General features: G+C 47.3%; 2 protein-coding genes across 2 annotated transcripts; one reads left to right on the forward strand and one right to left on the reverse strand.

Annotated features, from left to right (window-relative positions):
- Window positions 1-3,749: 3,749 nt before the first annotated feature.
- On the reverse strand, window positions 3,750-6,337 carry LOC135819121 (cathepsin B-like cysteine proteinase 2). Its single transcript, XM_065332271.1, has one exon. It carries the CDS (start codon window positions 5,623-5,625, stop codon window positions 4,078-4,080), a length of 1,548 nt encoding a protein of 515 aa, XP_065188343.1. The 5' UTR covers window positions 5,626-6,337; the 3' UTR covers window positions 3,750-4,077.
- Window positions 6,338-11,437: 5,100 nt separating this feature from the next.
- On the forward strand, window positions 11,438-13,404 carry LOC135818785 (carbohydrate sulfotransferase 14-like). Its single transcript, XM_065332033.1, has one exon. It carries the CDS (start codon window positions 11,733-11,735, stop codon window positions 12,816-12,818), a length of 1,086 nt encoding a protein of 361 aa, XP_065188105.1. The 5' UTR covers window positions 11,438-11,732; the 3' UTR covers window positions 12,819-13,404.
- Window positions 13,405-15,403: the final 1,999 nt, after the last annotated feature.

The following is a 15,403-nucleotide window of genomic DNA, read 5'->3' on the forward strand; positions in this document are numbered from 1 at the left end:
TGAACTGGCCTGAAATGGTTCTCATACATGCAGGGGTATTTTACGACTCCCTGCATACATGGTTTTCATCATTAATTTTAATATTAACTTTTGTTTTGTTCGTATGATTTTCTTGGTTTTTCACACGGGTTTTGTTGTGGAGTGTAAACTCGCGAATTCACGGTTTTTTCCGCCCACTAACGTAAAGTTGCTCAACTTTACGTAGTGCGGAACCTCTCTAATACGACCACGAAAGGACGAGAAGGTGGGGCGCTCTGGCGGTACTTTACGGCACAAGCTACGCTCTGATAATGCCCACTAGCTCATGTCATAACATTGCACTACGTGATTTGGAAACTCCGTATGGCGGAACAGAGATCCGCATGCAGTTTACGTCAATGTATCACTGCCGTGCTTATAGATATCCTGTAGTTGATACTGTAGTTGATGAGAAGACAGTATATCTCGTACAGGACACAGTCTTGGTACGAGACTCAATGACTCAATGCTGGCATCGGTGACCAGCCTAGGGTTTCCACCTGCCGTAGAATATGCTCGCTGGCTCTTGGACGTCCTTCAAGCATCCATTGAGGGATATTTTACCTCATTGACCACAAATTCACGAATTTCGATCCATGATTGACATCTCACAAGGCCGTGGAAGAAAACAATTCCGCTAAACGCTGCTGATGCTTACAAACTACATTACAATGGCAACTCACTTGTCTGTCGAACTAACAAAAACACTTCATGGGAAGAATGCAATCGTCCTCAACAGTGATATTTTACTCGATTTGTAAAATAATATGCCATGTAAATTTTTTACAAATCACCTCGTACAGCAGTATGTGAGTGTGTGGCAAACGTTTTATGACGAGTGGTACATACATGTAGGGTAAAATGCCGCCAGAGCGCCCCTACCTAGTAGTACCTCCTCGACGCTTCAGGTGGGGAGGGGCGGATGGGCGAGTCCTACTTGCCGCATTCAGTGCTACATGAAAAAGTACTCACCCTACGAAAACTGTTCATGTATCTCGTACACCGAGCAAAGGTCAAGAGCCAGGAGTCGAACAGACCCGACAAAACGCAGGGTTTGTGCGATCCCTGGTCAGGAGGGTGGGCACTGTTGCGTACATTTCCAACGGGGTCGAGCACGCGTCTGCAGTGCAGTACGGCATCACAGACTGCGACAGAGTCATACGAGGATACAATCAATCACGTCCCTGACAAGAAGTCAGGGAGGGGCGGATGGGAGAGACGGGGCGCTCTGGCGGGATTTTACAGTACTTACTTGATCGTAGACTTGGATGTCGTTGCTCTGGCGATGGGCTGCCTCGCAAGAACATGGCCTTTTTACGCCGGACAAGTAGTCGTAGCTGGTCTGCTCCTGTGGTGGTGCGGCACGAGGTACAAGTGCAGCACCGGATATTCACCGGACTCCAGTAGGCAAGGGATCTCTGCCTGGTTGCCATCAGGCACAAGAGTTGACCGGAACGCAACGGAGGAGGAATGTTTACTAGTATCTACTCGGCCAAATGTCAACAATCATCACTTTTGGGAAAGGTTTGGTAGATGGCAACAGGGCGAGAATGGTCCAGAGCACCATTCTACAGATCACAGTTCTGTTCTATGTACAGGCGCAATAAGCAAAATGAGTTTCGGCTTAGCTAATCCGCAGATGGCGACTGGACAAGATGTGATAACACATGGCGGCATACACACCGTGAGAAAGCATAGTGAGTGTGAAGGCGTGCAAGCTGCTGACCAACATGGAGTCTGCAACCCCATTCCACCCATGCCGGAGAATGAATGGCCAAAACAGGAGGAAAAGAAGAAGAAGAAGAAGAAGGAAGGTCGACAGATGCGGACCTCAATATCTGCACCAACTGCCCAGTCGGTCCAGCGACTAATGCTGTTCATCGGATATCCCCGCAGTTGCTCCACACTTGTAGGTTCTCTGCTCGATGCGCACCCACATGTTGTACTGGCCAATGAGTATGACTTGCCTGGCAAATGGAAGAGGTGGACTACGGAACAGCGCAGTCAGAGAGAGTTTGTTTTCAACGAGATATTCAGAGTGACACGTAACCAAGCCCAGAGCTTGTTGCGCTCAAGACGTGCCCGGGACACCTCAGCAGCCACGAAGAAGAAGCTGAAAACAATTGAGAACTATTTCTACAAAGTTCCCAACCAGTGGCAAGGCAATTTCAATGGGTCGGTGCAGATTATTGGAGACAAGCATGGTCCTCGTAACGGCCGCATTCTTCAATGCTACGACCAATCGTCGACTAGACGCGAGAACATTTTTGACGAGATATCAGACAAGCTGAAGCTTCCCGTCGTATTTGTACATGCCATGAGACACCCTCTTGACATTATTGCAACGTCCGCGGCCAGACGCAGCAAACTGCGCAGAGTGGTTAACAACAAAGTTGTGTTTCAAGGAAAGATGGGTGTGATGAACGAATCCATCATCCGCGCCGGAATCCAAGATTACGTTCACATGACTGAGCAAGTTGCAAAGGTGAAGGCGCGCTACCAGACCATCGATGTGCGCTGCGAAAGTCTCGTGGCCAACCCAATTGCAACACTAAGAAAGCTGTGTGGTGAATTGCACATTAGCTGCTCGGAGGAATATTTGACAGACTGTGCTCGACTTGTACGCCCCGTTTCATCTGTAACACGTGGACTAGTGAACTGGACATCAGATATACTAAAGGAACTTGATCGTACAATTGGCTGTCTTGACTTTGTACGAAAGAACTACAAAATCACTTGACAGTTGACACACAAAAAGATTTTTTTCAATAGCCTTTCTCGTATCTGCACACAATAACCACATAGTGCTTCCTGTCAACCTACAGCTACAGTACATACTCCTGCCAGTACTGCTGTGCTTCTGTGCCTCCCTTACATTCAAGTACGAGCTCGAACTTGAAGCAGGAAGCTGCATGTGAACAACACGTGCTTGTGGAGGAATGAGGAAGCCAATGGGGGCAGAGGGGGTGGCTCACAGGTTATGCCTGGGAGTCCACCCACTGAACCAAATCATGAACTGAGGGAGACTTTATTTTTATTTATTTTTTATTTTTACGAGAAACCACGAACCTCGAGAACAGAATACTTGGATGGATAGGTAGCACAATGGTGACATGGAGCACTGAGGCCGGCGACGTAATACTACATCACCTTAATAAAATCTTTGTTTAAAGGATCTCCCAGAGGCGATGGCCTGTCGAGGGGATCTACTGATGCAAATCATGCAATAGAAACAGACAGTGAGGAAAATTACATGTACCGGTAATGGGTATTACGAGCTGACGGGACGATCTGCCCAGGCCTCACCACCACTGCCGTTTCTGTGCTGCCTTCTCTATACATTGTACATAGGCATTCACACTGGATACATGTATGTGCACATTCACATCGGTCTGAAGGTTTGCGGTTTTCAATAAAACAAATAGAAAAGGTACGGTTAGGAATATCTCCATATGGCAAGCATATAAATATGTTGTGGTGAAAATGATGGGTGCAGAAAACAATTTGATACTACACGAGCCTTTTACACCCCCCCCCCCCCACACACACAAACGCACGCACACACACACACACACACGAACGCACGCACGCACACACAAACACACACTGGCTAAAACGCACACACGTATGCACGCACATGCGCAAATACGGATATCCACACACAAAAGGACCCACACGCCCTCACATACACACACACACATCATGCCTACACATCGCCTACAGTCCATTCATTGGAAACTGGCACCCTACCTTTTTGGTGTCTCTCTAACATAGTTGTAGATATCGTGAAAACAACAGTACATCCTGCATTGTGTGACCCGTGCAATTACTCCTTGCCACATTTGAGGCCAGAAAAGTCCAAGAACAAGGAAATAGAAATTCAGCCAGGTTTTACAAAATTAGGGCAGGTATGCCATGGCAAAATCTATGGAGAAGCAGATCTAAAACCCAGATTTTTGAGATTTAAAGTGGGTTTTTGATCCTCAATTCGGCCCAAATCCTACTTTCAAAAGCCAGCGGGCCAGTTTCCGATGAATGGACTCTAGTGCCAGAAGGCAATCAGTTGTTGCTGGGTGCAGGTGCGCTGTTTCGTGCATGTTCAGCAGTAACGTTAGTTGTACTGTGGCTGCCACACGGACACCCTTTAACCCAGGTCAGGCTCTGCAGGGTACCACGTACCAACGAGTACAGTCCTGATCTGTACTGTAATGCAACTGCCCCTGTATAAACGAGATTCGGTTGTGGGCATTCCTTGACACTGTACTGCACCGTGAGATAGTACACGTAGGACTCGACCAGTTGGTGACTGCCGTTCAGGAAACGACTGTTCATGGTGCATCCAGCTAAGAACCGCTGCTCGTACTGCCGTCGGACCACGGAATTGAGGAAGAGAACTGCCTGCTGGTACTCCGGTAAGTTCGCGTCGGTCGGCGTGATGGTCCGACGACTACAGGTCACTGCTCCCATGCTTCCTGACGAAGGCGTCACGGCTCGTCGACCCCGCCAGGTTCTTGTTCCGTACGAATCTCTGTTGTTGCGTGATTCAGCAGCTGTTAGTGGACGCAGCAGTGGTTCTATGACAACCTGCTCCATTGCTGCTGCTGTGCCCATCTCTACGTTTAAGTAACCGCTGTCGGCAAACTGATCTCCCCAGCTGTTCTTCACTATCCAGTAAGGAACTGAGCGTGCACGGCCTCGCCGAGACCTCTCCACCTGACGTCCATACCCCACTATCTCCACGGCATGGTAGCCTCGGAACTTCTCGAATGACCGCGGCTTGTAAATGCCTCGTTTGTGCAGTGGCATGCCCGTGTAGGTGCGGATTTGCGCTATCAGAGGTCCTCGTGCCAGCGCACTGCGCATGTCCGCGATGCGCCTCGACAAAGGTCGCCTGCGGCTCGTGACCACGGAGCGATACGAATGGATCTTGGTGAGGTGGTGCGCCGTCACGTAACGACCATCATTGCACCTTTTCCTGCAGCCCTTGTCGCTGCCCGTGTATGGTTTGCACGTCTGCGGCGGGCTACCGTTATACTTCATGAACCTGCTGGCGACGTGCAATTGAGCTCCTTGACAACCATCACCATCCCGACCACAGTCACTTCCCTGTCTGGGACATGCACATTCCAGGACGTGTTGAATCGACGATGGTGGGGCTGGCGAGGCTCTCGGGACCGTCGCGTGGCGATCGAGACTGATGCGATCGGTAATGGCATGAACGGCCGCAAACGCCCAGCAACTTCCACAGGAACCCTGGTGCTTGGGATGAAGCAAAACACCAGACTGACGATAATCAAGCGTGGCTTTCTGGGGACGATGATGGCGACCCAAGGGTGCACGCTTTTCTCGCTGCAACTGGGCGCCCTGCTCGATATGTTGCCGCATTTTGTACAGTTGTCCGTGCTCCTCGGTTATATGCTCCATGCTAGCAGACCATGAGGAGTACGGGTCTGTGTTCACAGCCAACGCTAACTCTTGGTACCAAGTGGCCACGGAAGGCTCTCCACTGCCCTCTGTTCGCCCACAGGCACATTGGAAGCCAAGCAGCGCCAGCGCCACCATTGCTCTCCATGCCACCGCCGCACCCATGCTTCTGAAACTAGGCATGCAGTCCCTTCTGGCAGGATGTTAGTGTGAAGCGAGGTTTGTTGACACTTTTATACTGTACACCGAGGAGAAGTTAATTAACGCTCCCAACAATAGTCAACGGTAGCACTATCTGTGACAATGTCTGGATAACTTGTCAACGTGCTGGGAATACGAGCGTTAGAATCCTGGTCAATCCCAGGAACACTCGAAGATTTGAGAATACGACTGACTACTGCAATTGTAGAGTCTTCGATCGGCGGGTTGCAGTTGGCTCTGATACGCAATTGGAGCGAGTTTTGCCAGCTTGAGAGAGTGCCGGGGGTACCTGAGTCTGCAGCCTCACAACCAGCCAGAGATCGCAAAAGGAAACGATCCAGCTGTGGCTGCTCACTGGTTAGACCAGCCAAGACATGTATTCAGGACTTCTACACAGACCAACACTGTGGCAATCAAGGTGTCTTATGACTTACAAAACCTACAGCTGGTACACATATACAGTCCGAACTAAGGCCGGTCTAGATATACAACGGGACAAACTGAACGACTCGGACCAGGCTGCTATTTCACAGATTGAACTGTCGCCTCAACCCTCTATGTGCAGCTCCCTACCCGTCGCTCATGGATTATATACTTTTCGCCTCGCTTCGGCGGAGAAGTTTGCGCTCGATGATTTGTTTTTGCCAGCCGTTGAGTCTCTTGGAAGTGTGCACTGGTCATTCGTGGAAAACGGGTTTACACGCAGTTTCTTGCAGGTGCGGTACTTCCCGGAGCGTACTGATAGTTAGGAAGAGGCATGACCAGCTGCCTAGACTGTAAAGACTGATGTCTACTGGACATTCGTATACCCCTGTGTAGTCCAGTACACTGCACATGTACAGTTGATCGTGAGGTGTTTTCCCAGCTCTCCATGGGAATTGGCACTGGCTAGAGGTGATGTGTCCAGTATACGAGTCTGGTATCCACCCACCACCTCAATTATTAATTTGGTGCCGAGGTGCAGTGATGCGAGTCCAGCCTGTTTAGATCCAATTCCACACTCGTATTTTAGTCACTCATCTCACGGCAATACTTTTTGTTGTTGTTTTAGTTGTTGTTGTTTTTGTTGGTGTAGAAATAGTGGAAATCAAAACAGGCATAAGCCTAACAAAAATGGGCACACTGATGCATGTAATAATGCCTTCTCACCGGACAGATGATTCCTCAATTTCATTTCTCCTAGAACGAAGTAATTATAATTATGATTAACATACAGAATTCACGGGATAGCTAGCGTTTTCGATCTTGGTAGATTTCGTCATTGGAACTCCGAGTGAATTGCCGCACACACATACACACGCGCACACCCACATCAATACCCCCGAAAACACACACACTCGCAACACTTACACACACAGCCACTAACACTCACTAACACGCAATTTGCGCACACGCACACGAACGCATAATTATTATATACACACACAAACACGCACATGTACATACACACAAACACAAACACTCACATACGCTTCTACCTAGATACTGCAACCCATCACGCAAGGGTCGTGTGGTGGAGATCGCGGACCAGAAGAAAGGAAAGAAGGACGGAAGGGGTTATGAGTTTAGATCCTGAGACTTTAGGTCACCGAAGCGCACTACGCCTCCCCGCCACATCTTATATCCATCGGATCATCCTATACGCCCTTTGTGTACCACTTGAGACGTTTTTTTGTTATCTGTTTCTGTAGATTTGCACTTTGAAAGTGCTTCGAAAAATAAGAAGGACGGCGGGGGGGGGGGGGGGTGACTGGTTTGCACTTCAGGTGTACCAGCGGACGGAAACAGTTTCCATCAGCATGCCCATGGCAGACGCATTGCAATGATTTCAGCTCACTGTACTGGTAATAATTACCGGTCCGAACTACAAATTATTTATAGAAAGGAAAAAGGACATAATTATGGAAACGAGTTAAGAGTAACTCTCCACCACTGTAACTAGATACTATATACATATACAGTCAGAAAGTGCAACAACATAATATGCCCTTTTTCCTTTCTACATTTATTATTGGCTCAATACCCGAGTTTCAAATTACAAATTATTTCTAGTTCGGACACGGCATCACACTGGGCATTGTGGTTCATTTGGTCTACGATTTCTAAGTCAACAAAACAACCTGCCCATGTTCTTTCACGCCAGCTAAAACCGGCACACACACACGCACACACACGCACACGCACGCACACACACGCACACACACGCACACACACGCACACACAACTCAGTACACTGACGAACAACTCCGAAATCAATCTAAGCACCAGGCACTACAGTGTGGTGGCAGGCTTTGGTCTTAGCACGTTGTGAACTGATCATCTTCCTTCCGCCTGGCCACAATCATACCACCCTCTGTTGAATGGTTCTCTCTCCTCGAATACCACGTTTCCTTCCACCCCATCAACTCAATATCACCTAATACGTTGCGATCATTCCAGATTTACTGGACGTTAATCAGTTTTTAATTGTCCCCTAACTCCAACGCAGCCATTTTTACACATTTGGGGAAACTTCTCTTCTCGATTCATTACCCTAATGATGGACCAGGCACGAACATTTGGTGTCATGTAAATTTTGATTTGAATCGCAATGAAGAGACCGTTTTTGGAGCTTGGAGTTAATATAATAATCTTTATTTTAGGATTATCCAAAGGCTAACGCCTATCTGGGGGGGGGGGGGAGTTGACAAGAGAAGTTTCCTAAAATCATTTGTGCTTCGTGCTGCTCTGTTTTTTAATGCTCTACCTAATGACTTGAAATCCTCTTTTTTACCTCTCAGTTCGATCGTGGTGAGTTTGGTTTGAACGATATCGTGCAATTTTGTTTGACAACGTTGGCAACGTTTAGTTTCTCACCAGCTACAGTGTACATGTATATATTGCCCAGGTTCATTCAGCATACGTTTTTCTTCTTTTCTCTTTATGTTCACCACTCATCCCCCTTTTTTCCTAAACATTTACACTGATGTATATACATTGTTTATTTTATTTATTATTATTTTTTTTTGGTCCCATCGGCCTCTTCATATTTGTGCAGCTGCACTGTTGAGCTTCCGATGTAAAACAAATAATAATAATAATTTGAAAGTAGGACGGAGGCAGAAAATATTACAAAAATGTATTATCTACGCATGCATCTACGCAAGAGTCATAACCATGTCAAACCGTTGAATCTTGTCCCTGTAGCTGCACGTGGTTCTCGGCCTCGGCGTGGTCGTCCACCGAAGTGTCCATTGCAGTCTGTGTCTGAGGTGGACTTGTCCAAGTCCGCTGTGGATACGCTTGCCGACCCCTCCTCCTTTTCGTCGGGCGCAGGGCTGGAGCCAACCCAAACAACAGTCAACAAGAAGAAGAGACCGATACGGAAACCACCGAAACTGACATCTGGACAATCGAGCCCCGGACGAGTCACCAGAAGCCAGTTGAGGAGACGAATTGATGACGAATCAAAAGAACCAATACTGGAAGTGACAACAACGGTTAATGTGAAGAAACGAGGTAGACCACGGAAGCAGGACAGACTGGACGTGGAGCAGCACACTGATCTCGACCGAGGCAATCGGAATTGCAGGGACGCAGGGCGTAATGGGAGAGATTCGCAAGCGGCAGGATCGGATGTGACAACGGCCAAGTCGTCGGGTCAGGGAAACGGTACCTCGGCAATCAAGTGTCACCTGTCTGGCAGTGCTAGTTGTCGTAAGTGGTATTCCGATGATGTATTCTCTGTTTAGTCGCGTGGTAGGTCTTTGTTACATCTTGCCGTGTTGGAAGCTTTGTACATACGTAAGTTAGACCCTGAGCTTTGTGTTCAGAAGGAGAATGTGTTGTCTTTGCAGTTGTTTGGCACTGTTCGTCGTGAAGGTGCGAAATAGATCCCTTGATCTCTTGATATTTCTCTCTTTTTCTTGTCACTACTTTTTTGTCACTTATTGGATTTGCATGCTGTTTTCTTGATTCTTCACATCTACTTTTTCGTGTCACTTCTACACATAATTGGAGTGATATATTTCTGAACTTCTTTCCTTATAGTTGTAGTCTTTTAGCTTATTTCCATCATTCCCTGTAGTATTTTGACAAGAAGGGAACGAAAACGTTCAATACTTTGACACATGTCCTTATTGGCTGGTGGTGACTCTTGCGTAGATGCATGCGTAGATAATACATTTTTGTAATAATAATAATAATAACTGGTTTGAGGGAAAGAGACAAACGGGAAAAGTCTGAAGAAAAAATTGACTGTCACCACCAGTAATAATAATAAATTGATCAGTCTTGCCAGATCATGAACTTCCCCAGGCCCAGTATCTCCCGGATGACATCATCATAATACCGGTATAAGGTAATTTTGCAGGGACTAGGACGGACATTGATTACTACATATCACACCAAGGGCTAATTATACTAAGTGCTTATCATTTTACTCTTGATGGCAGACGTACGGGTAGGTTTGTATTTGAACTCTATTTGTATCAGTATTTGCCTTGGGCATTCCCATCAGACTCTGAGGTCTTCTTACAGGGTGCCCAAGGTGAATGTGAGTTATGCGATACCATCAAGAAAGTTTGGCGCAGTTGTGGCACGGTAGGCCTTTGCGGATAATGCTGGCAGAAAAATGGCAGAATTCGTTACTTTTTCTGGTAAGTGTCATGCTTGTTTGGTATGTGGATAAAAAAATGGAGCAGAATTCGAGTAATTGCCCGCCATACGGTTTGTATGGTTCTGCCAATTTCACTGCTTTTCGAGCAGAATCTGCCACCTTTTCGAGCGTTATCCGCCAATGCCTATGGCACGGCCTGACAGAGCTGCACTAGCGACTCATGCTGCCTATTAGCACATACCGTCCATGAGCGGTTTCGCCAGATCAAAACCATAAAATCATTAAAATGTGGTATAACCTCTTTACACAGTCACATGTGGCTGGATAGGCCCAAGCTACATGTACCGGTAGGTGAATGTGGGTCATACACTGAGTGTACACTGAGTGTATGACCCACATTCACCGGCTTGGGCATACCCAGCCACATGTGTGTCATTTGGCGTAGTCCACTCAGGCTATTTACTAACGTACTCATCAACGAGACCATTGACATTTGTGCCAACGTGCTTTATCACGAAAAGGATATGGATACGCGTTGATTGTCTCAGGCATCGTTTTGAAAGCTCATGTTGTTGGTAACTACTGGCGTGGAGTTTTCGTATTGTGGTACCACCAGGAGTACAATGAAACACGAAAAAAATTGTTTCATGTACTCTTGGTATCATGTATCGCCGGGTGAATGGCGTCGCTATGGATTCGCCTCTTGCTCCGGTATTGGCAAAGTGGTATGAGTAAAAGTAAAGATAAATAATGATCGTGTCCGTTCCCGGAGGGATGAGTGCGTAACGGTACACATTATTTCTATCGATCATTGGTTCATCATGGGTATTATGTCGGCGTTGTTCTATTCATGGCTTCACCTACAAGGCTACATGACGTACTGAGTAGTTCCATGTTACATGCTTTGCTTGCGGAGATGCTGTGTACTGAGTATATCATGCTCGTCGTTGTGTGGTGGTTCAAACTGAGAGTTTTGTTTTCGCTTTCAGAATTTTCGCAGAAGTAACGTCAAAAAGATATGGCCGATCCATCAAAACAAAACTCTAAAATACTTCGACTCGAAACCTTCCTCTCCCACGCGTGTGATCACAAGTAGTTGTACGGCCATTATTGCTGCACTATAGCCTTGATGGCGTATAGGCGCGCACCGACAGCGGCTCAGTGGCCGTGACATTCGTGAGTGGCCGTGTGACCTTGGTCGGTAGGTCGTCTTTTCTTAGAGTTCTCGCGTGCATCTTCTTCACAGCACCCACTCTAGATCGGCAGAGAGCCGTAGAGACTAGTCTACAGTGTTTTTAGGTAGCGATTGTACCAACCGTCTAACGTCCGCTGTGTGGCGTTCCTCGCCGTTACAAGGATTTCTGATTCACTTTCTAACACTGGGCGGAAGACAGAACTCCAATAATTAGTTTTTGTCGAAGTGAAAGGAAGTGCGTGCAGTCATCACCAGGAGTTCGCGCCAGAAAGTAAGTTGTAGTCGAGTAGAGTGGCTATGAGGTCCATGTCAGGGTTGGGGAGGCGAAACCAGCTCATCTTGGCTGTCACTGGCTTTGTCGTGCTTACGATGGTACGGCACGACGCGAGCCTCACCAAACTACTCAGCATCATCAACATCTCTTTCGGTATAGTCGGGAGAAAGAGCAATGTAGCGCCCCAGCCGCCCGCAGAGCCAGGAGCGGCCGAACGTCGTTTGGCAAAGGACGTGTCGGAGAGGTGTATCAGAGGCGGACAGTTCGCCGTGCAGCCGTCACGTGCAGAGGCCGACATGCTGTTCACACACATGCTGTATGACGACTCCAAAAAGTTGGTCTTCTGTTATATAGCCAAAGTGGGATGCACAAACTGGAAGCGGGTGTTCGCTGCAATGAAATCTGGAAATTCGTCCTCTCTGAAGATACCGCATCACAAGCTGCATTTCCGTCGCAATCGGCATGTGAGCTATCTGAGCGATCTGAACTATTTGGAAGCACTGCACAGATTACAGACGTACAAGAAGGTGATGTTTGTGCGTGATCCCGCCACACGTCTTCTGGCCGTCTATCGCGATCTCATAGCTTGGCGGCCGAAGAACGCGTCTGACGCTTTCATGCAGGAGATGTTCTTCCGCGATCGCTCCGAGTGGCAGACGGGTCGTCGCATACGGCCCGAGGACGTCAACATAACGCTGACGTCGTTCTTGAAGATGGTCCTGTCTCGCACACGGCCGCATGAGATGGACGAGCACTGGCAGACATACACATCCAACTGTATGCCTTGCAGTGTACGCTACGACTACATAGGGAAACATGAGGAACTACCGGACAGCGCTGATAATGTCTTACAGGCATTGGGTATCAACAACATACGCTTCCCAAAGAAGGAGCTTGACTACACAAACAACCCGGTGCGACGCAAGTCTGCAAAGGAGCTGTACAGTCGGGTTTCGCGAACACTGCTGCAGTCTGCCTGGCATCGCTACGGCAATGATATCGAGCTGTTTGGCTACAGCGCTCTGGACTCTTATGGTACAGAGGATGACTCACCTGACGTTGAGGCAGACACTTTGGCAGACTACCTACGGCGTACACGTCCCCTGTAGCCCTTAGAGCAGTGTACATATACATATATTATTTATTCGTTGATGAAGACCTCCAAGTAATAAGGCAACACTGCCTGTTTGTTCTTCGACATGAAACAAACCAATCCAAAATCCGAATCCAAGTCTGAACTGGTTACCCTCGGCCTGATCAAGGTCTGTACGGATTTGCAACAGTTCAAGCTCTTTGTGGTGTCAAACTCACATGGTCTCTGGTGCATTGGGTCTCATCCCATGTAGCTTTGATGGGTCAGATGCCTGCCGATCATATCATCAAAAAATAATATGTATTTTTCCCGCTGCTATGCAAAAGACACATCGCCGCCCAAAGGAACGTACTGGGTCTTTGGTAGCCTAGGTTAACAACTCTCGTACATTGTATTTTCTGTGCGTGTGCATGTGTTCCCGCGCGTGTGTGTGTGTATGTGTGTGTGTGTATGTGTGTGTATGTGTATGTGTGTGTACGTGTGTATGTGTGTGCGTGTGTATGTGTGTTGTAAATCTTAACTTTAGTATTGTGGATAGCACAGAACGGTCGGCTTCATCTACTCCCATCTCTGGTGGATACCTAATACCACCCCCCCCCCCCCCCCCCTCTCACACCCCATCCCCAACCTCTCAAACCAGATTATAATTATAGTAGGCGAAGGAAATCAGTTTTTTGCCATCTCATTTCGGTCATATTGGTTCTGTTAAATTATTAGTCGTTCAGCTCCCCATATTTACCCTATTGATAATTGATTGGAACACCCGATGTGATTCAGGGCTCGGAACCTCGGTTATTGTGAATACAGTGACAATGAGACTTATCTACAATCCATTGAGTGATAAAATGCTGATTGACTGATCATGATTATTCTATTTCTTTACCCTTTGCATCTACCTGGGTTTGAAGCGTAATTTTGATCTTGAACTATTCTTGGGACTCACAGATTCTAATTTTTACATTTTTATTACCTGGCTCAGTATTCTAGTTTAGATTCTAATTTTAATTACATTATTAAGAAGAGGTTGTTGTGACTTCGGCGATACTTGGGGAATTATGTGTTGCTCCCTACATGGCAGCTCGCGCTTTTACATTATGGTCCTGTAATATGAATTCTAGTTTGTTGGGTATGAATATTTCACTTCGCCAGAATGCAGAGGCATTGTCGTCTTGTTACGTGGACAAGTTCTATATTCAAGCTTTCATACCACGATGAAGTAACCGAGAAATAACACATGCAATTAAGGAGCATACCAGGATAAGACGGAGAGAGAGAGACAGAGAGAGAGAGAGAGAGAGAGAGAGAGAGAGAGAGAGAGAGAGAGAGAGAGAGAGAGAGAGAGAGAGAGAGAGAGAGAGAGAGAGAGAGAGAGAGAGAGAGAGAGAGGGAGAGAGAGAGAGAGAGAGAGAGAGAGAGAGAGAGAGAGAGAGAGAGAGAGAGAGAGAGAGAGACAGACAGACAGACAGACAGACAGACAGAGACAGACAGAGAGAGAGAGAGAGAGAGAGAGAGAGAGAGAGAGAGAGAGAGAGAGAGAGAGAGAGAGAGAGAGAGAGAGAGAGAGAGAGAGAAGAGAAGAGACAGACAGACAGACAGACAGACAGACAGACAGACAGACAGACAGACAGACAGACAGACAGACAGACAGACAGACAGACAGACAGACAGAGACAGAGAGAAAGAGAGAGAGGGAGGGAGAGCGAGAGCGAAAGAGAGAGTGAGAGAGAGAGAAGAGAGAGTGGGAGAAACAGATAGAGACATAGACAGAGAGTGCCCACCATCACGACTGGAAAACAGGTTACCCAGCGATACTCGACCACTAAGCTATGTTGTCATCGTCATCCCATGGCATGCAGCGGAGACTACATTAATTTTCGAGTTTGACTCCAAAGACCGGATGTAACGTCACGTAAACATGATGGACTGATTGTACTAGTGGTATTTGACATTCTGTATGTTGTACCCTGCTTCTGTGCACCTGGCGATACATGCTGGGATGCCTTCACAACCTATACTGGCTCTAGAGCTGGTTGCTAGCCGGTAAGCCGGCTAATGGGCAGCTGAAAAACGAGCAGCCTTTTTTAGCTATCAACATACACTACATATTGCTACATTGTACCATTTCAGTAGCCTTCTGCAATTACACTGATGCCCAATGTCATGTAAATCATAGATTTGAGCAGAGAAACATGGATAAACAGATCCATTATATTAACACAAAGCACATACTGGAGGTGCGACTATTTCACGTGCACTACAGACACTACAGTTATATTGTACGATGTAAGATACTGTGTTGGTGTAGACGTCTTTGAAGTAGCACACCTGCGATACCACCACCGGCTATACAATGATCTTGTCTTGAGAAACACATGCAACCAGTTTGGGAAGTTGAGCTTGTGCTAGGCCACCACCATGCCTGCTGACACTATGACACTATGGTGGTATAGGCACGCGTCCTGACGCTTGACTGCTCCTATTATCACTGGGGTGATGTTGTTGTACCGCCAATATGCAGGATGCTATGGCTATGGCTATGGCCAGGCTTGCCTGCAACTACAAGGTCCACTATCGTAGCTCACGCAGTTCAGTAGTACAAAG

The sequence above is a fragment of the Sycon ciliatum genome, chromosome 6 (assembly GCF_964019385.1).
Source record: "Sycon ciliatum chromosome 6, ocSycCili1.1, whole genome shotgun sequence".
NCBI lineage: Eukaryota > Metazoa > Porifera > Calcarea > Leucosolenida > Sycettidae > Sycon > Sycon ciliatum.

Excerpts from the sequence above, each read along its gene's own strand:
- LOC135818785 (XM_065332033.1), top strand. The coding sequence starts at position 11,733 with ATGAGGTCCATGTCAGGGTTGGGGAGGCGAAACCAGCTCATCTTGGCT.
- LOC135819121 (XM_065332271.1), bottom strand. The coding sequence starts at position 5,625 with ATGCCTAGTTTCAGAAGCATGGGTGCGGCGGTGGCATGGAGAGCAATG.